We start from the raw sequence: 25,167 nt of genomic DNA, 5'->3' as shown, positions 1-25,167 counted from the left end.
CAATATCAGCTCTGTGAGCTGAGCCTTGGCACACATAGCTCAACTGAAATGGGTAAACAGAGCCCATGCTCAAAGAAAGGGAGAATTCTAAGCAAATCCTAGGCCATGGCTCAGAAATGCTGCTGCAGGTATTTCTTACTGCATTAACAGGAATGAAAAAGGCAGCATGTCCATGGGAGAGAAATACTTCAGCAGTGGTGCTTACCTGAGTGGAAGCCTCTGCAATTTTAAGACGGTTGGCTGGGTTCTCAATTGGTGTAAACATCCAGTGCTTTTGATTTACTTGTAGTTAAGTTGTTTTGCAGTGTCTGAAAATCTTGCTTACACATCTGAATCATGATTGAAGAGCTTGGGCCACTGAGGGATTCGTATTGAAATTCCAAGTTTAATTAGCATATGGTGTTAAAAGCAGATGTAGTTTAAGTGAACAGTGCTTCAATGCTCTTATCTAGAGAGATGTTTGATCTTAATTCTAAAGAAGAAAAATGAGCTGGCAAGTTGCTGCTCAACTCTGACAAAGTCCAACCCCAAAATAAGTTTTAAAATAAATATAAAAACCTTTAAATTAACCCTTCCTCTGTGAAGTTCTTAAGAATCTAGCTTTTTATGAAAGTGTATACACTATGACACATGCTTGTTCAAATATATTCATTATAAGTGTACATCCAGAACCAACCTGAACCTTTGAAAGGTCCAGGGAGTAAGCCAGTCAGGGAAAAGAAACTGCCAACCAGTGTATTGTGGAAGAATAGCCAATTGTGAAGCAAATATTTGAAGTAATGTTTTTTTGTGACTAAAATATGTTTCTACTCTACTTGTCACAGGTAGATTTTCACATGTATAGAAGGAAAACAGGCACCTAGCTTCCACTGAAACCCATCTTCCCTATTTATTTAGTACATTCCTCAATTATTTTTTCATTAAAACTGAGTCATCTCATAGATAATCTGTAAATGGTAGCATAAGACTTTTAGTCACTACAGCATGTATAGTAATTGGCTGCACTGAAAATCTGCCTTGTAAATACAAGCTTGTAGTTGATTTGTTGTGTAATGAATTGTTTTTTGCCTGCAATGCCAAAAGCTGTTGCCATAAACACTACAAAGTGATGATTTGCTTGCCGTCAAGTCACTCTGGGTATTTACTATTCTGAAATCCTTGACTCCCTATCCCTCTCCTTTGCACAGAAAGTGAGAAATCTGAGAAATGGGAGCACTGTTTTCTTACCCCAAAGAGGGGAGAGCTGTGTGAGTGAAACTGATTTCCACAGGCAGCCATCAGAGGAATACAAATGGGGTGCAGCAGCTAAAGTCCTTGGCCAAACTCTTCAGTGATGGAGGAGCAGCAACCTTCGGGGTTGTTTGGAGTGGAAACATGGCGGGGTTTAGAGGCAGTCCACTTTTGGATCTAGCTGGTGTCAAAAGTGCTGGGCCTGCTGACTTCTGTAGAGGGACTGACCTGCCTGTGACCCCTGATGTGGTTTGACAGAGAATGCCTCTTCCCGCTCCAGTGAGAGCAGGCGGTGGTTCTGGTCTCTTTCTGCTTCATGGGGGTCATCTGGAGTCTGGAGCAGACCCAAATCCTCGTGTGGTCCTGCCCTCTTGGAAGGGGATGATGTCCTGATGATGGATGTGAGGTACAGATGCAATTAAATAGGTCCTTTCCCCCCGGGGTCTTTTCTTTCCTTTTCAGTCACAGTTGTGAAGCCTGTATGGTTTTCTTGTTGGTCCTGTGGTTTCATGACAGCTCAGGATGTTATGACAATAGCGATGCCTGTTCCAGAGTTTCCCCCTTGTAAGATCCTTATTTAAAATCCTGTCCATCATGCAGTCTACTCAGCTAATTGTCAGAGCTTGTCATGCCATGTAATTAAGTTTTGGACAGCATTCAGATGCCTCTTCAGGAGTGTGTAAGAGTGTGTATGGAACTGCATCTTTTCTTCCTTGTTACCACAAAAAATGAGTCACACTTCTGGCTAGCTCAGACAGAGCTGCAGACATCATCACAGTAGGTTGGGTGGAGGATTTAAGATTAGGAGCTTCTGTAGCCTGATCCCACAGAAAAGCCCTAGCCAGCCTTGCTATTGGTGCAGGGATTTGTTCACAACTGGCTGGGGATGACCAAGGGGATTCTCTTAATCTCATCAACCTGCTGTTAGGAGCTTGCTTATTATAGCCTAATAACTCTGTCCTAGAAGCACAGGCAGCCCTCAAATTAAGATCTCTGCTTTGGCTAGGAAGGATAAGGCTTCAGCATCATGGATTTGAGAGAGCCTTGCTGTTTGCTGCTTCTGATGCACACACACAGTTCAGGTAATCAAACTCCTTCTCAAATGTTCATGCACTGCACAGATCAGCCTGTCTCTGCCTCTGACTGATTGAGGTGGGAATAAACCCCAGAGCTTCATTGATTTTCAAAAAAAAAAAAAAAAGGAAGAAAAAAGTGTGTGCATATACAGGTATATATTTTTTTTCTGGGAAAAATGCCAACACGCTGCTTCAAATTTTGAGGCATTGCCATCCTGGGTACACTCTATTGAATTTTGGGGTTGTTTTGTTTTTAAAGCCATGTTATAGAAATTAATGTCAACATGAAAAGTGTTTTTGTTTTTTGTTTGGATTGTAATAACAAAAAATAATCTTTGAGGTCCTTTGAATGCTCAAACATTATTGCAGCATCTGCGCTGTCCTGATTCATCCTAAGATTTTCAATAGCAGCCTAGTAGAAGTAGAATAAAGCATGGCCCTCACTGGAACCTCTCTTCTGTCAGAACTCAGCATGGTCAAAAAAATAAACTTAAGTCATGGAAAGCTGTTGAAACTAATTCCTTTGTGCTGCTGTCAGACTGGGAGGAAACAGTCCTATAACATACACAAAAAAATCTTCATCTGCTTTTATGGTACTTCAAGAAGCATAGACAAGCAGTGATTCAGGACTGAAATGTTTCTGTTAGAGGGATACAAGCTCCATCGACAAAGTCCTTGTGTGGATGATTAAAATGAGATTAAAGCATGCCAGAAGCAGGTTCCCTGGCCAGCCATTTCTGTTTGTTGTGTACATCTCTTATTAAATGGTGGGTTTGTGCCTATAATTGTGTGCCTTTCTCTGCAGCCCCTTTCAGGACTGAGGAGACCAGGGTGAGATGGCTGCTGGGTTACATACTCTGCCCATCATTTCTGGGAACCAGAGCTGCTGGTCTTGGAATTTCATTCTCTTTGTCTGTAGGAAGTGATCTCCTTTCTCTTGATTGCTCTCCAGCAACCTCTGATTGATCACATCTCAGATACACTCAGGGATTTTTGCAGTTGTCTCTTCTGCTTTTGATTTAAGAGAGCACTTGTAAGTGCAGTTCATCTTCCTAGGTGCTAAGTAAAAAGGGGAGACAGAAGCAGGCTGTGCCCTGAAAAGTGAAAAATTTGAATAGGGAAGGCAGAGGAAGAAAAATGCTTTTCTTGTTGCTAAAAGCTTGGGGCCATGGAGAGATTTACAGCTATGCTCTGCAGTTACATGTGGAGTCTGGCAGAGGGCTGGCTGAATTTCTTCAGTAGCTCCCATTGATCTGAGGCTCCAGGTCTATCTACCAGCCACAGCCTGTTGTTGTTCCCAACAGGCAATGCTCTATCCCTTCCTCACTGATTAGTGCCTTTCAGTGGCTCCAGCCCCACGTAGATCACTTTCCAGCCACATTTCCCTGCCATTTGTGCTTCTCTGGGATTTCTTAGGAGCTTGGGATATCATGGCCTCACATACTATTTTAGGTGTCAGTTGGTAAGAACTGAAACAGATCATAAATTTTGATGCAAAATAGCATCAGAGCATTGATAGGTGGGGCCAGATGATCTTGACATAATCCCTTTGACAGGGTGGGTAAATCCCACCTGGTGCTTGGCAGGAGCAGAGGAAAGCCTGCAGCTTGGCATTTCCCTGCTGGGGAGAGCAGCCATAAGGGAACATTGCCAGGCTGTGCTCAAACCAGTGATCTTATTATTGAGAACCACTGGGAGTCCAGGAAGAAAAGAGGATGCTTTTGAAGTCAGGTCTGTCTGTTTATGAGCTTCACTAAGCAGCAGAGACCAGACTGTCCCGAGGGCCAGAGAAAGGGGAACCTCTTGTGTAGTTCCTCTGATCTCTAGGTTTTGTTATGTGGGTTTTGTGATCTGTAGTTTAGGATTAAAAAGACCAAAGACCATTTAAGTATGGATTTCATTCTACTGATTGTGTCATCGTCCACAGATGTGGAGCCTGCCAGAGTGTATCAGACCCTTCATCAACTAATTAACTTGAGTTGTCAAGCTGCAATCAGTGAACTGCTCTCATACTAAAATAATAATGATAAATTCCTCTTATCTGAAGCTGTCAGCTTCCAGCTGCAACTGGCTTGAGTTTGCGGGGTCTGTAACTTACTCCATGAAGAAAAATCAGATTTGCACCTCTGTCTTGCCAAAGCTTGGCTTGGTTCCCTTTCTAGCAGAGTTTGCTGTTGGAGCAGCACCTGAGGCCAGGCCAGGATTATGCTGGGCTCGTAGCACGACTGAAGCTGCCATCAGACTGCCACATGCAGCACTGAGAGTCATTTTAAAGGGACATTTTCTAGCTTCAATTGCTTATTGAGAAACTGATTTGATTTCTTTTTGGGTTGCATTTAAAAAAATCTGTAAGGGTTATGTTTCTCTTGAAATTCTTCCTGTTGTTTTTTTAGGCGAGAGAGGTGATACATATTTCACTGTAGGGCAGGGTCTGAGAGCTGTCTGAAGGAAAAGGTGTCCAGGATGCCTTTGGGACTGCTTGTCCACCCCACAGAGCTGGCAGGCCAGCAGGGAGCCCTTGCAGGCTCTGCTGGGGATGTCAGCCCTTCTTTCCTCCCAGTTTTTGGAGCTTTAGCGCCCTGTCACATCTGTCCTGTCATACTTGTCACACCTATCTTGTCTTAAACAGACCAAGAAAGAAATCCCATTCCACAGTGGTAGAAGGAGTCTTGGATTCAATCCTCCTGCCTCTATCTTGCATAAAAAATTGAATGCACCTCCTCTGAGTATGACCGCTCATAGAAATGAATTCTTTTTTTAAATTGGCCGACCACATAGGAATTCCAAAATGGAAGCAAACAAAAATTACTTGTTTGGTTTATCCAAAAGGACTTGGACCAAGGAATTTGTGTAGCCTTCTAAGAAACAATAACTAGCTTCTATTGTAATGAATTTCTTTGCACAGTTTAAACATCACAAATAGAAATTAAAAGTATAGTTTACCCTACAGCATAGGTTTGGGTGACAGCTATAAAAGGCTATAAAGCATCTTAATTAAAGTTTTATAGGCTCATAATCATGTGTTATTTGAGATAAATATCATTAGCAATACCAGAGCTATGCAGAAGCTTAACATGCTTTAGATATCTAGGAATACTTGTAAAATAAATATTTTTCTAAGGAGGTCTTCTTTCCCCATCAAATAAGAGATCCTGTTTAAAGGCAGGAATGCAGAATACAGAAATCAGGAGGCCTGGTTTTTCTTAGTGCATCCCCTGTCATTTCTAAAAAACATCATGGAACAGATATCCTTTGTTTGTGAAAAAGCTCCTTTTTAGTTGGCTTCTTGGTGATTTGATGCAGAATAATTTTTTAGTGTACAAATCTGCCTTCATAAACATCCTCATAAATATAACACAGCAAACAAACTGCTTGGAGGTCAGACTGCAGAAGAGGTTGACCTTGCATTTTTAGCAGTTTAGAGTATGCTAGAGCTTAGATTTATTTAGCATGATTAAATTTTGCAAAGGTCCTGTGACGAGTGTTTCTTACAGAGTAGGAATGTCTGAAAGCCTACTACAGACTAATAGAAAACACCGAGCACAAATGCTCAGGTGCAATTTAGGCACAAATTTGGTGTTGATTAAGTGCAGAATCTCAGACAGTATGCAAAATAGGTGATGACTTTAAAGACGAAACAGATACTTTGGTAGTACCTTTGCAATGAGCATCTTAATTCAGGCACCAATTATATTTCATTCTGTATCATTAAAACTCTAAGTTATATCCTTATTTCTGTCCAAACAAAGCCTCCATGATGAAAGTTTAATAGCATTAAGCACCTTAATAAATAGGGATGAGTTTCTCTTTTTTTTTTTTTTTTTTTTTTTTTTTTTTTTAAGACATCTTGAGTTTGCTGGACTAGAGCTTCTGCATATGTTATGGTAACTGAATTTAGGTGTGTTTTGCAGAAAGGATATGACGTGTTCTGCTGTAAAATACAGGTGCTTCTTCATTTTGTGTAGATGTACCCTTAGGAACATGAGTTTACCTACAGATTTTGACAGTGACATATAAAAAGAGCTGAATTGTGGTGATGTGAAGAAGTAAATACAAATATATGCTTTCTAGTGCAGGGGATACTTTTTAGTCCAAAAGAAACTTTTTATTTCAAATATTAGCACTATTGTACTCACTAATATGCCTATTAGGACGGTAAATCCTAGGCTATTGTTTTAAATTGTTTATTTCTGTGTTTGTTCAAATATGTATTTAAATGTGTGCCTGCTGCTAGCAGTCCTCAAGTCATTTTGACTGTTCACTGTTATGAATACTCAGAATAGCAAATCAAAAAGCCAAAGTTTGTGCTCCTGCCCAGAATTATTTATTTATTTTTAATATCAGAAGCTCCTTTATTTTTGCTTGAATGGTTACAGAGATGACAAGGATAAGAGATCCACTGCTGTTTACTTTTACTCTGTGGGATGATACAATTCTGGTGATTCCATACAGTATTAAGAAAAGAAACAATAGCTGTTAATCTTATATGTAAGGAGATATATGGCCACTTGCATTTTCTTTGTACAAGTTCATTACATTTTAATCTCAAGATATAATTATCACATAGTAGTTTTCTGTATTATTCCCTTTCAAATTCTCTTTTAATTTGTTGGAGGCTCTTTTGTATTTCAGTTTTTAAATTTTAAGCTCTCTCCAGCTCACCTTTGGATTTTGGAAGGGGAGCCTAAGGGAGCAGTGAGCAAGCTGGGGACCTTTGGCTATGAAGAGATGGATGCAGGCCCAGCAGCAGAGATCACTTCCCTGGCTGGCCCTGGGGTCTTGGTGTGCTCGCTCACATCTACTGACTGAGTTGTTGGTAGAAGAGCTCCTCACCCCATTTCAAACCCTGTTCTGTTGGCTGAAGGCACCTCCCAGCCAGCAGATCTGTGGCTCAGCAGCCTCAAAGGTGTGTGCTCGGGGGGAAATTCCTTCTGCTACAGCAGCACGTGCAGAGTCCAGCTTGTTCTGAAGCCTTTGAAACACTGCATTTCTCCTCATGTCCAGTCACACCCATGAAAGCATTTAATGTATGCTTACTATTTTAGTCCATGAATATCTCAAAGCAGTGAAAACTGTGGTTGAGTACTCAGTTGAAATGGGCTCTCCGTGACCTGATTCTTCAATGTGCTCAGCGCTCGCTCGGGTGCCTGCGAGGTCAGTGAGCGCTTCTGGGCCTTCACTGCTTTGGGAGTGGAGCTGAAATATGGTGATGTGAACTTTGCTTCCTGCTCATGTGCGTGCAAAACCTTAGTCCTGTTTTTAAGAATGCAAGACAAGAAGAGAGTCCATTTCGAGTCTCCAAAAAATCCATAAAGATGTTAAAAGGCAGACACTAGTTAGTGAACATTATTGAATCCTTGAGTTTTTCTAAGTCATTATATTGTTTTCTCTGCTTCTGCTTTCACAATAACTTTATCCTTTCATTGGAACTGTGCAGTTGAAAGATTTTCATGCCTGATTATACTTGACAGAAAGATCCTGAGTACCACATGTGTGTTTGAAATGGTGTTTCTTTGAACGTCAGCTGATCTCTCAGGTTAGAGCAAGTAACCTGATTTTAAGAAAACTAGCACATAAATTGAATCTGTGCTGCTAGGACCTGCTGACACCACAAAGATAGGTCTTGACAAAAGTTTTATTTGGGCTACAACTCTTCTTGTATGGCATGTCAGATGGGTTCTTTATTTCTGCTTTCATTCTTTATTGCTGAGGACATTAGTAGGGAAGCAGGCTTTCTGCTTCTTCAGGACTTTGCAGACTGGCACTGCTTGTCTTTTATCTGCAGCAATAGTCCTCTCTGTGTAGGTATCAAATGTGCAGAATTTCCTGGGGAAAAAAGGAATCTCCTTTAAAAATTTTGATATTGGACAAAAGAAATCATTAGAAAAGAACAGGATGACAAAAGCCCAGAAAGCACAAATGGCGAGAGAGCTCTGTGGTGCACAGGGTTTTGGGGGCTAATACCAGATAATTTTTAAGAGATTTTATCTGTTTAGTCTGGCTTGGCACCAGCTATTCTGCATGTATGTACACTCTCAGCACTGTTTGAACACACAGATGCTCCAGTATGGGTGCAGGAAATGCCCTCAGCCTGAGTTGTTCATGTAGGAATAGCAGTGAGTCTGAATCCACAGGCAGAGGTGATGGCAGCAGTTATGCAGATGAGACCATGTAAACAGGAATGAGGTTTCTGCAAAGTTACTTGTGCACAGGCTTAAATAAAGAGCATTGCAAATCATACCTAAGAATATTTTCTCTGTGTCTATGATTATGTTATTTCCATAGCAACTAATTATGCCATAAACCAAAGATCATGACTTCAAGTGACATGTGAGCAGAAGGAGATGAGCTATTAAGTATTGAAGTTTTTTTTTTAATGCAAATTTCCTTATTTATAAAGAAAAAAAGAGAAAGAAAATGAAAGAAACCAAACAAACAGCAAACCAACCAACCCTGAAGTCTGCCATATAAGTGAAATTGCTTGTGCCTAGAATGTGTTTTCAAAGTTTTGTTGGAGACATCAGTAAGTATTTCAAGTAGTTGTAGGTACAACTGTGAATATCAACAGATTTTTGTATTACCTGAGGAAATCTCTGGAATATCTGACTGTGTTCTCCTGCCCATGCAATCCAGGGCTCAACCCTTTTCAGCAGCTATAACCTTTTACAGATACTGAAATTGCTAATGGATGAGCAGGGACCCTGGAAATAAAAGGGAAGGTCTGGGTTCTTAGGTGTGTGATAAGTTTGAGATTGCAGTGAAGCATACTGTCTTCTGCTTCACTTATTAAAAACATTCCTATTTCTTTTGAAAACAAAAGATTCTAGAGATTTCCTCAGCTTACAGCCCCATGGTCCTACTCCTTGAGCTGAAGGACTTGCAGCCCAGAGTAGAACTGATATTGCTTGATTTGCCTGTTTCTTAGGGGACTGCTTTAACATGTCTGGTGTTTGGTTTGGGAGCTGGCTTTATGGCTCCCCTCCTGACCCACTTGCACCTTGCTTAAAGTCTTTGTCAACATGTGCAGACTCATTGCACCATGTGAAGTTTTAGGAGAGAGCAGGATTGAGGGAGGAAACCTGTTGATTGCTGCTTGAATTGACCTGGAATGTTTCCAGAGATGGGGCATCTACAACTTCTTTGGGCAGCTTCCTCCAGTATTTCATCATCTCACTGTAAAACAATTTTCCTTATATATGTAGTCTGAATCTATTCTCTTTTAGTTTAAAAACATTACCCCTTACCCCATGGCTCCAGGTCCTATTAAAAAGCCTGTCCCCATCTTTCTTTAAGCCCCATTTAGGTACTGAAAGGCTGCACTGAGGTCTCCCTGGAGCCTCTTCTTCTCCAGGCTGAACAACTTGAACTCTTTCAGTCTTTCCCATTAGGGAGGGTGTTCCAGCCCTCTGATTGCTTTTGTGACCCTCCTGCAGACCCACTCCCAACAGGTCCATGTCTTCCTTGAACTGAGGACTCTAGAGCTGGATCTACTCTTCCACATGGGCTCTCGTCGGAGCAGAGGGGCAGAATCACCCCCCTCAACCTGCTGGCCATGCTGGCCAGTACCCCCAAGTCCCTGTGGGCAGGGCTGCTCTCAATCCCTTCATCCCCCAGCCTGGGCTGATACTGGAGGTTGCCCCACACCAGGGTGCAGCACCTGCACTTGGCCTTGTTGAACCTCATGAGGTTTCCATGGGCCCACTTTCAGAGCTTGTCCAGATCCCTGTGCAGGGCATCCCATCCCTCAGGTGTGGTGACTGCACCACTCAGCTTACTGGCATCTGCAAACCTGGTGAGGGTGTGCTGGATCCCACTCTGTCACTTAGAGACACTAAACAGTCGTGGGCACGGTTGAGCAGAGACTGAAAACCTGTGGCAGCGTGAGGCTGACAGGTTAAAATCATATCCTCACTCTCTTTGCTTTGCTTTTAGTCATTTATAGTCATGCAAAATGAATATACAAAAGCAAACAAATCAGAGATTCCATCACAAGGCTTTTTTTCCTCCTAGCTGAAACAGCCAGCTTGGCCCTGAACTTTGGTTCACCCTCCAGTCAGAAGAGATGTTTCTCTTAGAGTTTTGGAAGTGGTACAATTTTTATAAAACCTGCATCACTGAATCAAATTAACCAAACAGTAGCTGCAAAGAGTGCACTGGGTGAGCAAACAAGGGATTTCTCTCCAGGCATGTTGCTGAAGGAAAAGACAAGCAGGGCCAGACAGGTTTGATTAACACTTTTCTGTGGTGATCTCTGTATGTACATGAAATTAAAAACTTGAGCATTTGGAATGTATTCACCAATTGATCACCCTTAGCTGATTTCAGTGCTGTGGTGTGAAGCAAAGCTAATAACTCACAAGAAGATGCCACTCTTGTAGTAATGTTTGATCTTAGTCATGTTGTTCACTGAAGCTGCTGGGACTGATGTCACCTGTCACATGCATGCCTTTGCACACTCCTCTGTTGCAGAATGGGAGCAGTTGTCACATCCATACCCTGTTTTATTTAGTGTATTTCACTAATACCTTCTAGCAGGGTTCTTAAAATTTTTATTTTGTGGGTCACTTAACAAAGTCTACTGAGGTTAATTCAAAGTGAGTTGTTTCATTAGGAAGATGGAACAGGTATGCAGAATTTTGAAGACAGTGACAAGAGGCATTAATAGGGGAAAACCAGTGCAACCACTAAAGGATTTATGAGACTAAATTAATGAAGGGGTGAATTAGTGCTGCATTTTGTGTGAGCTGAAGGCACTGATGTCTTGTGGTCATGAGTGTTAAATCATGGTGGAAGAAGAGAAAGAAGTATTCAAAATAATAAGGGAGATGATGTGGGGTCTGTGGTGGCTGCAGCTCAGGGTGAGGTGCAGAGTGTGGGCTGGGTGTCTTCAGGTGAAAGCTGGGGCTGCTCAGAGAGAGGGTGTGAGGGATAACACAGTTAAGAGATCTGCCCCTGATGCCCAAGCCTTTTACAGTTTATTGCCTGGAGTTCACCTGGTGTCATTAGAGTGAGACTGCTGCCTCTTCTCTTTCAGGGCCAGGGTTTTGGCAGGAGTCAGTGAAGGGTTACCAGCACTCCACTCAAAGTGGCAGGGACAGAGTTGTTATAACCTAAATGGTAGTGTGCCACCAGAATCAATACAAATTGAACCTCTGCTGGCGAGACTGCACAGTGCTTGCTTTCTTGTGTAGAGGAATCAATATGAATTGGCCACAGGATGGGAATATAGAAATGCAGCTGGGGAGAGAAAAAAATAGATGTTAAGCAGAGGTGAACAGAGGTCACTAGGTCCACACTGTGGTTTTAGGCTCAGTCATTAACAAAAAGTTTTGTGAAAGCTCTAATTTGCCTGTCCTTTGGGTCACCCTTTAGACACAATGCCACAGTGATGCAGTGCTTCCAAAGTTTATTCTTCTTGGTTCACACATCACTTTATTGTTAAGCAGCTAAAATGTCAGCATGGGTCCTAGCATGCCCTTTCCATTCACTTCACACCAGAGATGGGCAAGAGTAGAGTTCAGCAGCCCTTCTTCTTTTGTTGATTTCCCCAGTCCCCATGCAGGACATCACTCCCTCATGTGAGCATATCATCCAGTCTGCAGTTAGCCTGTTGGTGCAACACTGCTTTCTCAAGGGTTTCCCATTTAGGCTAAAGATTCTAACCGGGTTTCCTGGTGTGGAAGATTTAATAAAAGAATGATTGTAATGCCTATTTACTAAATGACTCTGTTTCTAATTAGCAGTTGTTATTGTCATGAGAAAGAACAGCAACTATTTGAGAACTACATTTTACACTTAAGTGCCTTAAAAAAGTTGTCATTTCCATGAGGTGTGCTACAAGATGATGGTAAAAAGAGGCTGGAGAATAAGTACCCTTTATTGTAAGGGTTATGCAGGACCTCAGCCTTCCTCAAACATTTTCTGCATCTGTCTGAAATATATACACTGTGTGTTGATGTTTATTACTTTTTATTTAAAACAAACATTTAGAAATTCTTCCTTCTACCTTAGATCCTGGCTTTATGAATTATTCCACTGTATTAAGGACTTAATTCTCTAAAGAATTGATGATTTCTCACCTTCAGGAAAGGGGAAAGCAAGTGATTTCTAACCCTTTTCTTATCCAGATAGCAATGAGCTGCCTTTGGGCTTCAGTTGTCTAGTTTACGGTAAATATGCCAAATTCTCCTCTGTTAAATGCAGTACCATGGCCACCCTTGTTAAATCACGGTTATCTGACTTGTCACTGCTTCAGCATAATTTGTGTGCTGAGCTGTACCCAGTTTTTCTTTCACCATTTAATATGGTGCTCTGTGCACAGGCATTTTTACACACTGACAGAAAACATAGAAAATATTTGAATCACTTTTGGGTTTCTGTTACTAAACTGTCTTGGTTGTAATACAGGTGAGGAGAAAGAGTGGAGGCAGAAGTGTTTGGTAGCACAGGAAAAAAATAACAGTATATTGGGAACTCTGAGAACAGTTCTGCTTCCATTGGACCATCTTTATTTGCAAGGGAAGGAAGATTCCTTTAAGGGGTGCAGGAAAGGGAGGGGAGTAGAAAACTAATTTTGGAGGTAGCGAAATCAAAAACTGGAAAGTTGTAACTCATCAAAGTTACTCAGCCAGATGGTGCAGGAGTTATTACCCTTGTGTTTTGTGCTTAGGTTCTTTCTTTCTAAAGCTTGCACCAGGTATGGTCAGTGTATTTATAGTTTGTGGAGGAAATGAAGAGAAATAATTAGACTCTAAGTTTGCAGTTTGTAAATTAACAGAATTAGAGGGTGGTTTGCAGGGGCGAACTGCTTAGGCTATGTGCAAAACCAGCTCATTTTACTTTTACTAATTTGTTCTTTAATTAATTGGTGCCCATGTCTCTTGATTTATGCTGAGACTGGCAAGATGCTTCAGGAAGGAAATCTGTTTTCATCTTGATTAATTCTCTGCTGGGCAGGCGTTTTAAAAAATGTTAGCCAGCCATCTTCTGATGTAGTTTCAGTAGGTTGCAGTCAAAATCAAAGGGCAGACAGAGAGGAGGCAGACAGATAAGGAGGTGACACATGCAGAGACAAGTGAATTACTTGCACAGGGAGTTTGGGGCAAAGATGGTAAATGAGTCTTGCATCCTGAGTATTAATACTGTAATTGCCACAGTTTCAGTAAGATATTTCCTTCCCGAAAAAGTTGTGTGTGGCACATTTTCAACTCTTTTATGCCTGTGGGAGCTGTCAGATTTTAGGGAAGTGCTCCCCGGCGTACGGAGCTTGATGCCGATCAGTGCGTTCTGACAGGGGACAAATGACCTGGCCATACGCGGTGCTGAGTGATGATTCCGTGGGACGGAGCGAATTAGGAGCATCCCGGTGATGGATCTGCAGCGGAACAAACGAGCCTTCCGGCGAGGGGAGCACGGTGTGTCCTGATCCCGCTCCCCGCGGAGCATCCCCAGCGCTTTTGCGTACGAATCCTTCACTGCACGCACTTACTCCGTTCCTTTCGGCAGCGCCGCCTGTGCAGCGGGCAGCCCCGCAAAGCCACCTGGCCCAGGTCGGGGCTCCGCGCCGCGCTCAGGGTTTGGGGGCGGGGGGAGCGGCGGCCCGGGCGGGGCTGTGAGGGCGGGCCGTGGGCCGGGGCCGGGCCGGGCCGGGGGGCGGGCAGCGCCATTGGCGCGGCGCTCGGAGGAGGGGCGGCCGCGCCGGCAATGGAGCGCCGGGGCCGGCGTTCCACAGGCGGCGGGAGCGGGATGCGGGGATGCGCCCAGTGAGCCCGGCGGCGCGGGGCGCAGCGATGCGGCCGGCGGGAAAGCGCCTCGGCAGCGGCTCGCCTGTCGGATAATCCCTGCCCCTGCCTGCCGGCCGCGGGTCTCGGCAGCGGCACTCTGTGTGCGTGTGGCATGCGGAGCCGGGGTTTTGTACGGCGTTTACGAGCGGAGCGAGGTCACGGTTCCTTTTTTTAAAATTCTTTGCTCTGGGTACAGTAGATGTCTGTCTGATTTTTCCTTCCCTGGTAGCGGGGTGGCCCGGGAGGGACGATCGTGACAGTGACGGGAATGTTTACTTGTGCAGAAGTCTTTCTCATGTGGAAGCACGCTGCTCCCTAACTTCTGGCTAAGCAGACTTCAGTTCACCAACTTTGCTGCCGCACAGCACGCGTAACTCCTTGGCAGGATGGCAGAGGAAAGAACAGCTGGTGCAAAGCAATAGGGGATTCTTAGCGAGGAGAAGGAAGGAAGGAAGATCACCAACCTTTCACCCACGGCTGTCAGAGCAGCAGGAACGGGACAGCTGAGGCCACCATGCGCAGGTCCAGCACCGATGAGTCCACCTATCACAGGAGCCCTTCCCTGGACAGCAAGGATTACAGTTTCCCAAATGGCGCCTTCCGTCGATACAGCAGCATGTATGGTGGCCAGTTTGGGGCTGCCAGCAACTCTTTTTTTGGATTTCATACCAACCCTGGCCCGAAGGCCACCAAGGCTAAGTACACGACCCCCAAGGGAAACAAGTACGTTGTCTTTTACCTGGATCTCTCATTTATTTTTCTCCTAGAACTGAAGAGGTGCAGCATGGCTCACAACTGCCTGCAGTGTATCAAGTACCTAATGTTTGTTTTCAACCTTCTCTTCTGGGTGAGTACACGTTTGGAACCGTGAAACGATTTTTGTGTCTGTTTACTGTGATGGAAGGTGAACTTGTTGCTACTTTTAAACTTAGGAGTTGAACAAAGTGGTGCTTAGGCTACTGCTTTTGTGGCCTCATTAATTTGTGTAGATAGTCTACAGAGGGTTTTCTTCATCCTCTCATTTCCTGGCCTCCAGCTGCATTTCAAAACTATGGTAGAAGACAAAAGAGTTGTGTTTATAGAGGTCAGTTTCATGAATGCCTTCATCACTTTGTTCTCCTGAGCGCTGTATACTTGGTCGTGCCCTGATCTTTCATTGTTATGTGTTTGCTTCAAAAATTATGCATAGTCCTAGAGAAATCACTGAGGCCATTCATGGTTGTGAGGTTCAGCACGTGCTTACATCTGTTGCTTTATTGCAGATGGTTTGATGCATACTTGGTACATCAGCACATTAAAGGTAATCATTCTCTGTTGCTGTCAGTGGTGGGTCCTGGCATTGCCATTCCCTGTTGAAGATGTGGGTGGAGAGAGACCAGAGTGCTCCTGTCTGCTTCTGAGGCTGCTACTCTGTGCCAGGAGCTTATGAAATCACTGTGAGGTGTGCGTGTGTCATCATCTTTTTAATAAATTAGGTGGCTGGGCACTTCACTCCCTTGTAATGGAGTGTAGGCTGTAGCTGAGACTAAAGAAGCGAGTGGGGGGGACCCACGTCACAAATGGTGTTAGTCCTGTGAAAAAGGGAGTAGCATGTTTGCTAGGGCAGGACAGGATTTCTAGTTCAGTTTCTTGTCCAGAATCATACGTGGGAAGGTCTGTTACACGATCCTCAGGAGGTGCCTTTAGAGGGCTTGTTCGTCCCAGGTGGCTTATGAACATGCTGAGGGAAATGAGGAGTATTGTGAGGTGGCATCCCTCCCGTCGTGGCCTTAAGGAGGGGCTGCGTGTTTGCAGCTGGATGTTACTGTGCCCTGTTACTGATTGTCTGTGCTCCCTGACTTGTTGGAGGTGCTCGGAGGGCTGTGAGATGGAGAGAGCTGTTCTCTAGTGTGCGCTGCTGTACAGCTGTTCAGAGCCAGGCATGCTGCAGTGCATCGGAGAACACAAAGTGCAGGCAACTCCTGCTGACCTGAGCCATACCAAGAGTCAGGATGTGACAAACTAGTGCAAGTCCCCTGAATTGGCACAGCACTAACCAGAGCTGTAAAACACAAGGAAGCTGCTCTCTTTGCATCCTAGGTGAATTGGTAGAAAGAGTGTTGTTAAGGCTGCATTCTGTCTTTCAAGGCTAATTCCGGTTGCTTCTGCTTCCCTGAAAATCATCTAATATTTATTGCAGCTTACTCCAGAGCTTTCTGAAAAAGGCAAACACTATCTTTCTTGCTTTTTTAAGTTTGGGCCTCTACTGACTGTCTCTGGTTGAGATTATAGATAGCACTGACAGTTAGTTGAAGTGTGAGCTAGAGAAAAGAAGTAGGGTGCTGGCATTAATAGCTCTTTTCAGGGCTGTGCACAGCACTGCCTCAAAGGGTACAGGCATTCTGATTTCTCTGGCAATATTAATCTTCCACTGAAACATATCCATGTGATGAGAAGAGGTACTGCTGCAAGTAATGTGTATGTGCTTACAACGGCAAGGTTGTACATAATGATATATCTTTGGCATGCTTTTCAATAGGAACACCTTAATATTTTGGGAGAGAAAGAGAGGTTTCTGTCTCCCTCCTAAAACCATCAGAGCTGCTGTAAGCTATGCTTGGAGGCAGAGAAAAGGCAGGGGTCCCACAAAGAGAATGCCTGTGTGGCTGCTGGGCTCTAGGTGAGCTGAAGCACACGAGCAGGGCAGAGGGTGGTGTCACACACTGACTGCAGCACGGTCTCTGGTTTGTTTCCCTTTCACATGCTACCTGCACAGCAGGAGTGATGGATGATCATCATGTCCAAATGAGGTTTGCACAGCATGGAGTTGTAATAGATGCAGCTCTTCGCCTTCTCACAGTGAAGAAAGTAACTGAAAAGAGATGATTTTTAAAGGTACTGGCTAGCCTCTCCTTAGTAAAAGGAGAAAAAATTTCCATTTCTAGTGATCAGAAATCTTAGAATGATTACAGGTTGACGATGCTGTTGTTTTGTTTTTCATGTTGATTTTAGTTATCTGTCGTGTTTTACTTTGTGAAATTAAAGGAAAGCATCTCTGCAGGAAGATAGACTTTCTCTTTGCATACATGCTCAAGGAAGTTTTGCTGGCTCCCCCTTTCCTCTCCATCCTTCTCTAGGTAGTTGGTTAGTAACAGGCAATAGTTTAGGTAGGAAGAGGAATTTATTTTTCATGTAATTGAGAGCAGTCATTGCATTAAATGAATTAAGTGCCTGTTATAGCCTGTTCCTGCTCTTGATTCTGTTTTGAGAAAATGCTTTGATTTCTGTCAGAAATCATATTTTCATTTTTTTTCTTCCTGTTCCTATTCATTAACTCCAGTACATTTTGTGCATCCCTACGGCCTATTTCCCAGTACTTTTAGCTGTATTTTCCACAATGTGGAAGAAAACAGTCCTCAGCCCTGTGCAGCTCCAGTGGGATTTGTGCTGCCTTTCTGAGGAAAAGATCCTTTCCTTACAATACTGGTGAATTTATAGGAAGCAAATTCTCTGAGACCTTGATTTTAAATGTTCTTGGCAGGCTTTGTTGGATTAGGTGTTGTGCTCATGCTGTAAAATTTTTAAAAGCTGTCATATAACTGAAAACAGAGCAAATTTCTCCTCCCCTTTCTGATGGTTAAAGGGAGCACAAAGCTCCTTCACAAGTGTCAGAGGGTGAAGTACCTTGTCAGTGTTGATGCTGAATCAGTCCATTGGTACAGCAGACTAGCAGCTATTATTGTAGAGAACAGAATTGGATACTCCTAAAATAGCTCATTTCTCCATGAGGAGCCCTGTGCAAATTGCTCTTGGTGCATCTGCAGCTACTCTGGGGTATTAAGGTCCTGAAGGACGGGCAAAACAATATTAGAGAGCAGCACTGCTTCTCTAATGGGAATTTCCATCAGAGGCCATTCCCTGGAACAGTGCCAGATGCAGATGAGCCATCATTGTATCACTGCACTCAGTGGTTTGTAAGCCCCAAAATAACTTTTGTCACCTGATACAGAATACTTGCCTGGCTTCATTCATTTTTATTGACTTAGATTTTCATTTGTTGAATTGCTGAACCCTTGAGACTGAAGATCACTTCAGATGATCGCAGAGCAGAATATTTTTATTTCATAATGAAATATTTTTATTTCTCTGTGACATACTCAGGGAAGAACATTTGTTTTCCACATTCTCCTCCAGACATGCAGCATTTCTTCACAGTCAGTAAAACAAACTTTTCCTGTGCTTTTAATCCAAGGCTCTGGTGCCTTCTCTCTTTTTTATTTTTCTTTTTTTTTGTGAAAAAGATGAGATATATCCTAAAGGCTGAGACAGTTCTGTAGAAAGAAAAGTATCATTCCCTTAATCTCCTTGACTTATGCAGCATCCCTACTTGTTTCAACTTCTAGCCCCCAAACCTTAAAGACTCAAAAAAGGAAATTTGCTAACTATAGTTCTGTTGCCAGTGGCTTGTGCTTTTCTTAGATCCTGTACTAGGGAAAACCGCCTAGAAAGGTAGCAGTTTGCCCTTCAAATAACTGAATAGCTATAGCTGACTCTTCAGGTAATGCTTTAACCAATAGAGAAATTCAACAGCAAGATACTGTTGTTAGAAATCTAGTTATAAAGAGGAGATGGCAACAAAAAGAAAGGAGGCAGAGAAGTTTATGATTTATCAAACTTACCATTAGTTATTTCTGTGCATGTGTCTCCTTTCCATTGGTAAAACATACTACATTTGTATGCACTACAAAGCAGTCAAAGCTCTCAAAAAAGTTTTGTGAAATCTCTGATTTCATTGGGTAGCCTCCCAATGATGCAGGGGAATAGTGTCTGCTCTCTTGAAAACTTGGAAGTTGCCATCTCTGGCTGAAATGAGCAAGTGGAGCTCTGCTTTCCACCTTCCTGGATGAAGAGTTGAGGCAAGGCACTTTTCTATCTTTTGCCATTTGCTCCATATTAAAATTGCCAACTGATACAGCCCTGGAAATGCTTTATCTTGGCTTGTAAGACACAAAGTGCAAATCTGAAATGTATGGAAACACAGAGCCAAGGAAGTGGCAGGTAGCACTAGTGCATGCACCTGGATCTGTGTGGGGAAAACCCCAAGAACCTGTTTAATCTGATTCTAGGGTCCAGCTCTGGGTCTCTTCCTCTGTCTTTGTTGCTGTCGATAGTTTGTGGACCACAGTTTGAGAAGCTCTGCACCAATGAGTACTCCTGCCTGGTGCACTGGTGATACTGCCAACATTACTCACATTTAATTAGAAGGAGAGGAAGTAATGAAAATGAGAAATCCCTCATTGCTGGCATCATTTTACTTCCTTGCACTCCAGCAGCACAGGTTGTCTTGTAAGAACTATGCAAATGTTTATAATACGTGGAAGACTGACTGCGCAGGACAGCTGGGGAAGGGAACAGCTTGGTCTGAAAATGCACCATGGGGCACTGGATTGTGCTCAAGTGATCCTGGCCAAATTTGGCCAGAGGGTAAAGCTAGAGGGGTGTCTCTTCGTTTCACTGTACCTTGCTGGGAGACTATCTGACATTGTTAGCTTGAGAAGAGCTGTTGGCTGGAAGGTGGAGAATTCTGTAAGAGAAGCAGCTGATTTCATTGACGTGAATTCCTTTTCCTTCATCTGCATCCTCCATCAGTCAGCTGAATGAGATTGATGGTTAAAACAGCCAGAAGCTCTACGGATTGTTAGTGGCTGAGGACAGCAATCATTTTGTGGTTATACTTGGCTGCAGTCTTAAGTTAGTGGAAAAAGAATTACCAATAGAGCAGTAAGCCATTTTGAAAGCAGGTCCCCCATTTCATCATCATTATGTGCAGATATTCTTCTCTGATGGGCAAAGGCTGCAGCTCATCCCATGGAGCTGAGCTCACCAGTTGCAGCTGCTGGGTGCCCTTCTGCCCACCTCAGTCACATCCCCACCAGCTGGCTGCTGCTCTGAGAAGAAAGTTTGATTAGAAGTAAGTCAGACTGTGTTTTCAAATGTGTGAAAGGTGCCTGATTAATCAGCAAAGCAGGCTTTGCTCCTGTGCAATTAAAACATGGGAAGTTTACCCCAGAAATTCATTTTCTCTAGCTGTCTCTGAGTTTCTGATTCTCTTTTGTAACTTGCCCCTTCCAGAAACTGCTCAGTCTGATTGACATCTTTCTGAGGCTTCTCTGAGGATGTATTTTTGAGGAGCATTGCCTTTAAAGAAAGGAGAGTCATTTGATGTGGGAATTACAGACTTTAAAAAATGGCATTTCCATGAGAAGCAGAACTATTGAGGGCTGATCTCAAGTGTGAGAGAGAGATGATTGTATTACCTGATGTCTGATTTATACAGGCACCAATTAGAGCTTTTTCCACAGCGGCACCATTCATACTGTCCCTCTGCTGTGTGGCTCCTGATGTCTAATAGGGACCAAGGATCATGCTGGAGTCATATCTCCTGGTGAAGGCATTGCTAAGAGCTACATTTGCTATCTAAATGCATACCTTCTGAAAACTTCTAGGAAGTTAATGACTTTAGAAGAATGCATATTTGTCAGATCAAGCTAACAGTGGGAAATGGGCTCGTGAGTTTTTCATGGGATACTCAGCCAACACAGTTCTTTTTCATAATCTTCTTTTCCTTAGGAAACCAGGTTCAGAAGGCTGTTAATAGAGGAAAAAAGTTACTTTAAAATTGACCATATAATAGATACCATTTTCAAATTGCCTGCTACTTCTGTGGCTCAAGACAAGAGCAGTTTCATAGCATTAGGTGTGTTTGCTATCACATTGATAAGCAGTGAGTTGGCCCCACAGGATATGGCCATGTTGCAGGAGTGGACAAACTGGCCTCTTTAAAGCAGTGAGGCAAAAGGCTGCAGACATAATTCCCTCTTCTGGACAATGACAGCTACTAAATCTATTGCAGCCAATACTTTGACCTATACAGAGAAAGAAAAAAGGCAGGTGAGATCATTTTTGTTCCTTCTTTTTTTGGCTTGAAGACTTTTGAAGGCTAGCCAGTTCTTTCTTACACAGGATTTCTCGTTGCTGGGGCTATGATCAAATAACTGCAACAACATATGCTGTCACCTCATAGTTCATTCTGCCTGTGTGTTACATCCCTTTCACCCTATTTGGGTCTTTATTTCAGAAGAAAAACCCCCATACTTTTTGGCCAGGGTGTTGTTTGCAACTCTGTATCCACAGGGTATACAGGAGGATGAAATACCACTCTCATTTTGTCTCCTCCTTTTGACACTATTTTTAAATCATTATAGCTGTTATTACTACAGTATGATTTATTTACTTAGAATATAACTTTTGGCTAAGGTTGCAAATCTGTACAAGTTTGAATAATATACAGTATCTATATAAAATGTATAAAGACACTTGTTTCTGTTGTTTTTAGTGTAAACTGAGCACCGTGGGGTCAGAAATGAAATGTGGTGTTGAGTGGAATGAATTCTGCATATTCATGAAGATTGGAGACAGTAAATTGTGTTCTTAGTACTGTCCTGTAATTGTTTCTCTGGGAAATGTTAAGCCATCATGAGATGCAACAGAAGTAAATGAAATTGAAATTGCAGCCTGTAATTAGACTGTCATACTGAAACGCATCTTAAGTCTGTCTTCAGTATTAAAACCTCTTCTCCAAAAAACCCTTCCTGCCTGTGTCAAGTGTGAATGCCTGCAGAGCCTTATAACATCTTTCAGCTGAGGCTTGTTCTAAAGATGAACACTGAACATTTGAAATAGTGCTTTGAATGAGGCAAAAGGTTTGATATAAAAGGACAAAGGACCAGAATGACTTGGTCTTTTAAGTTTTTATACACAGACCTTCAAAATTTTTGGATGTTTGGTTTTTTTGGGGGTTGGTTGGTTGGTTGGTTAGTTGTGGGGTTTTTTTTTCCCTGCTTGCTTTTCCAGATTGCTCACATAGCACTTTTTACTCTTTCCTTGGCCATAGCAAATTTATTTGTTCTCAGGTACTTTAAATAGAGTGCAGCTGCAGCAGGTATTAATCTGTGTCATCTTAATGTTGGAGTCTTTCTGATCTGTGTGATTTTGAGTGAGTCTCACACAATCATAGACAGATACACAGTTATACACTAGATAGCAGCCAGCAGCTGCTGTGGCAGAATTAGATAGTAGCTCCAACTTATTTTAGACTTTCTCCTTCCTTCTTCAATCGCCAGTTGTTTCATCCTTGCTGTCTTACACAACATTTAGAAGGGAGAGCACAGAGAAAATGTTATATTCTCAGTAAATGCATTCATTCACTACTCTACAAGAGTTCCTCTTTGTGCTGCTGCACTTGGAAGGGCTCAATGGCTTCCTCCATAGGAGGCAGTTCTGGGCTTCAGAAGTTCTAAGAGATTTTTCCCCTGCCGTGGTGTGCTCTCCCATTAGTGGTACTTGCAATTTCCAGTGGCAAGGTGCACATCTCCTTGGCAAGCATTTGGTTTTGTTGAACATTTGCATTCTTCCCTAGGTCATCTTGCTCTAGAGCATTTCTGTGACATTGCTGACATTCTCTACTCCCTCAGTATTCACCACTGGCTGTTTTAAGGTGTATACTGGGGCAGATGGACTTACGGCTCTTCTGTAAAACATAAAACAGAGCTCCAGTTTGTTGTGAATTGCTGAAGCATTCAAATATTTTCTTGGTTTTCCTTCAGTAACAATTTTTTTATATCCTCTTTTCCCCAGTAGAAGCCAGAACTTCAAATGTGGATATTTGTGGCCAGTTTATTATATTGCTTTTGTCCTAAAGTCCCCTACAAAATTAAACTTCAGTTGTATGCTTTCCACCACATTGCTCCTGACAAGTTTGTAAATGTTTGTAAATAGACTGCCTTCATATTGACCAGCTGAACATTTGTACTCTTGTTTTGTAAGTCACATTCATCCAACGTTGTAGGACAAATTGGTTATTTATGTCTCAATAAATCTTTTCACTAATTCATCTGTAGCAGCCTGGGAAGGAGCTGAGGGTGACATATTCAATACCATTTTCTTGAACAAAATAACTGGAACTCTGGATGTTAATTGAGTTCCACTGCCACTTGCAGTCTGTTATAAGTCCCAATCATTGAAGGCCAGAGTTTTAACATATCTACCATCTGCTTTGTACTTATTAATGCAGAATACTTGGTAGTTTTACAATGACTTTGTAAACTAAAATAAAGAAGACAGGAGTGGTCAATATGTCCTATATACATTTGCTGCCACTTCCAAAAAATACACTGAAGCATCTTTGGCATGAAAAAGCAGACATTATTTCATTGTTTAGTCACGGGTCATTTCAGGACCTCGTATACAAGACATTTTCACTTTTGCAGTGAGTTAGTACTTCCCTGGTGTTTGCAAACCCCAGAGTGTATAGTAATAAAAGTCTGGTGTGAAAAAGGAGAGACCCTGAGAGCTTTATGGCTCCTCTTTCAATGCAAAGAAAACCAATTTGAGTGTGCATTAGTCCATTAATCTCAATCACATGTATTATAACCAGTAAGAGCTTGTTTTCAGGTTTTTGTGGCTCCCTGTCCTTTGTCAGTGATGGGATTCAGTTTGTGCCATGGAGAATGAGTTGCCTGTGTCTTGTGCTGCTTTGGTGCCCCTGAGGGACGTGCTGAGGGATCTCCACGTGCCTCTTGGTTGGGGAGTTAGAGCTCTGTGTCACAGTTGGAGCGTGCAGCTCCGCTGCTTCTCTTCAGTCTGGCTTTTCCTGGGGCTCCTTACTGGGGAAAGCTGAACCTAGAGGTAAACATGATCACAGTGGTTTTGGTAGCCAAACTGGGGAGTGTCTTTAACATTTCCAGCAAAACTCTTTCCTCCCTTTTCCATGTCAGCACTGTTGCATTCTGAAAAGCTGTAACAACATGGCAGCAAACAATATGTGTTTCAGGGGGATCATAGGGCAGATAAAATTCCTGCCCCAGTGCCACAGGGAGGTCTCAGATTCAACTCAGAGGCAAAGAAGCAGTGTAGTAAGTTAGGATCTATTTATATGAACATGCATCATTGAAACCCTGTGTGTAATTTATGATTACTTCCATTTTTATTATTTGGATAAATTTGCAGGACCTGAAACATTTTTACTGTACTCTCACCAGTCGGTCTCCTTGATTATGCTCTTGCGTGTTAATTACAACACTTATCCCTTCTCTCGCTCCAATTTCCCTTTGTAAGTATGTTTTAGGTAGATAATTCTTGGAGAAACATTGACTAACAGTCACTGAGAAAAACATCCTGTACCTAAGGAGAGCATGTGTCTCTACTTATGATATTGGTAAATTTTAATCCTGAAAAAACACAGACTGGACAGTCCCATGGTGTTTTCCACTGCTGACACTAAAGGGATGTTTCAGTACTCCAGTAAAGCCTTAGATGAAATTCTTGCATTTTTAAAATACTGAATTTCTTTCTGTCTTCATTTCTCAGCAAATACTCAGTAGGATTTCAAGATTAAGGCTCTGGTCTTTCATGAAACACAGGTTTTGTTTTCCTTTGATTTCTTACCAACTGGTACCTATCTCTTAGGTTCTACTTGCTCAACCCAGGAGTCATTATTTTCAGGCTGGAGCTTGGAAATATTTCAGTCTTTGTCACCGCAGTTGAAGTTTCTCTCTCTAGAACAATATCCAACCTACTCAGTTCCTAGCTTAGTATTTTTAGCACAAGCTGCTGACAGTTACATGTTGGCTTCGCTGCCATGGCAGTGTGGATTTCCCTGTGCATGTATTGGGAGCACTCCCTTTGCAGCCAAATCCATTTTAGTAACTCCCCAATTCTGATGTGAAATTATGAAAACAGCAGAAGGCCCTTCATTATAGATCTCACCCCACCTAGCTGGAGGAGTATATATGTCTGTCTGTACATAGTACTTTGTTGTCCCCTGGATTTGGCACTTGTACCCTATTTTCCATGGGCTCCAAATATAACTGGCCAACTAAGAAGTACAAAATTCTCTGGCATATTCCTCTTCAGCTGGTTGTACTTTTTCATGTCACTCTATTTCTTTCTGAAAGAATATGATTTTAACTCCATGAGACTTTTACAACTTCTGCATACATTGCCACTTTTAAAATTTCCTACAGGGTTTAGCTTTGATC

At 42.6% G+C, this 25,167-nt stretch overlaps 1 protein-coding gene across 1 annotated transcript in view; it reads left to right on the top strand.

The window, feature by feature from the left end:
• Nucleotides 1-14,603: 14,603 nt before the first annotated feature.
• TSPAN4 (tetraspanin 4) overlaps nt 14,604-25,167 on the top strand; it is a 187,460-nt gene continuing 176,896 nt past the window's right edge. Inside the window, exon 1 of the mRNA XM_059474419.1 lies at nt 14,604-14,936. Within this exon, the coding sequence (XP_059330402.1) occupies nt 14,604-14,936 (333 nt within the window). The remainder of the gene's footprint in view (nt 14,937-25,167) is intronic.

Source organism: Ammospiza nelsoni, chromosome 6, assembly GCF_027579445.1.
Source record: "Ammospiza nelsoni isolate bAmmNel1 chromosome 6, bAmmNel1.pri, whole genome shotgun sequence".
Classification (NCBI taxonomy): Eukaryota; Metazoa; Chordata; class Aves; order Passeriformes; family Passerellidae; genus Ammospiza; species Ammospiza nelsoni.
Note: the sequence above shows the minus strand (reverse complement) of the source record. Positions and strands in the feature narration are given on the sequence as shown.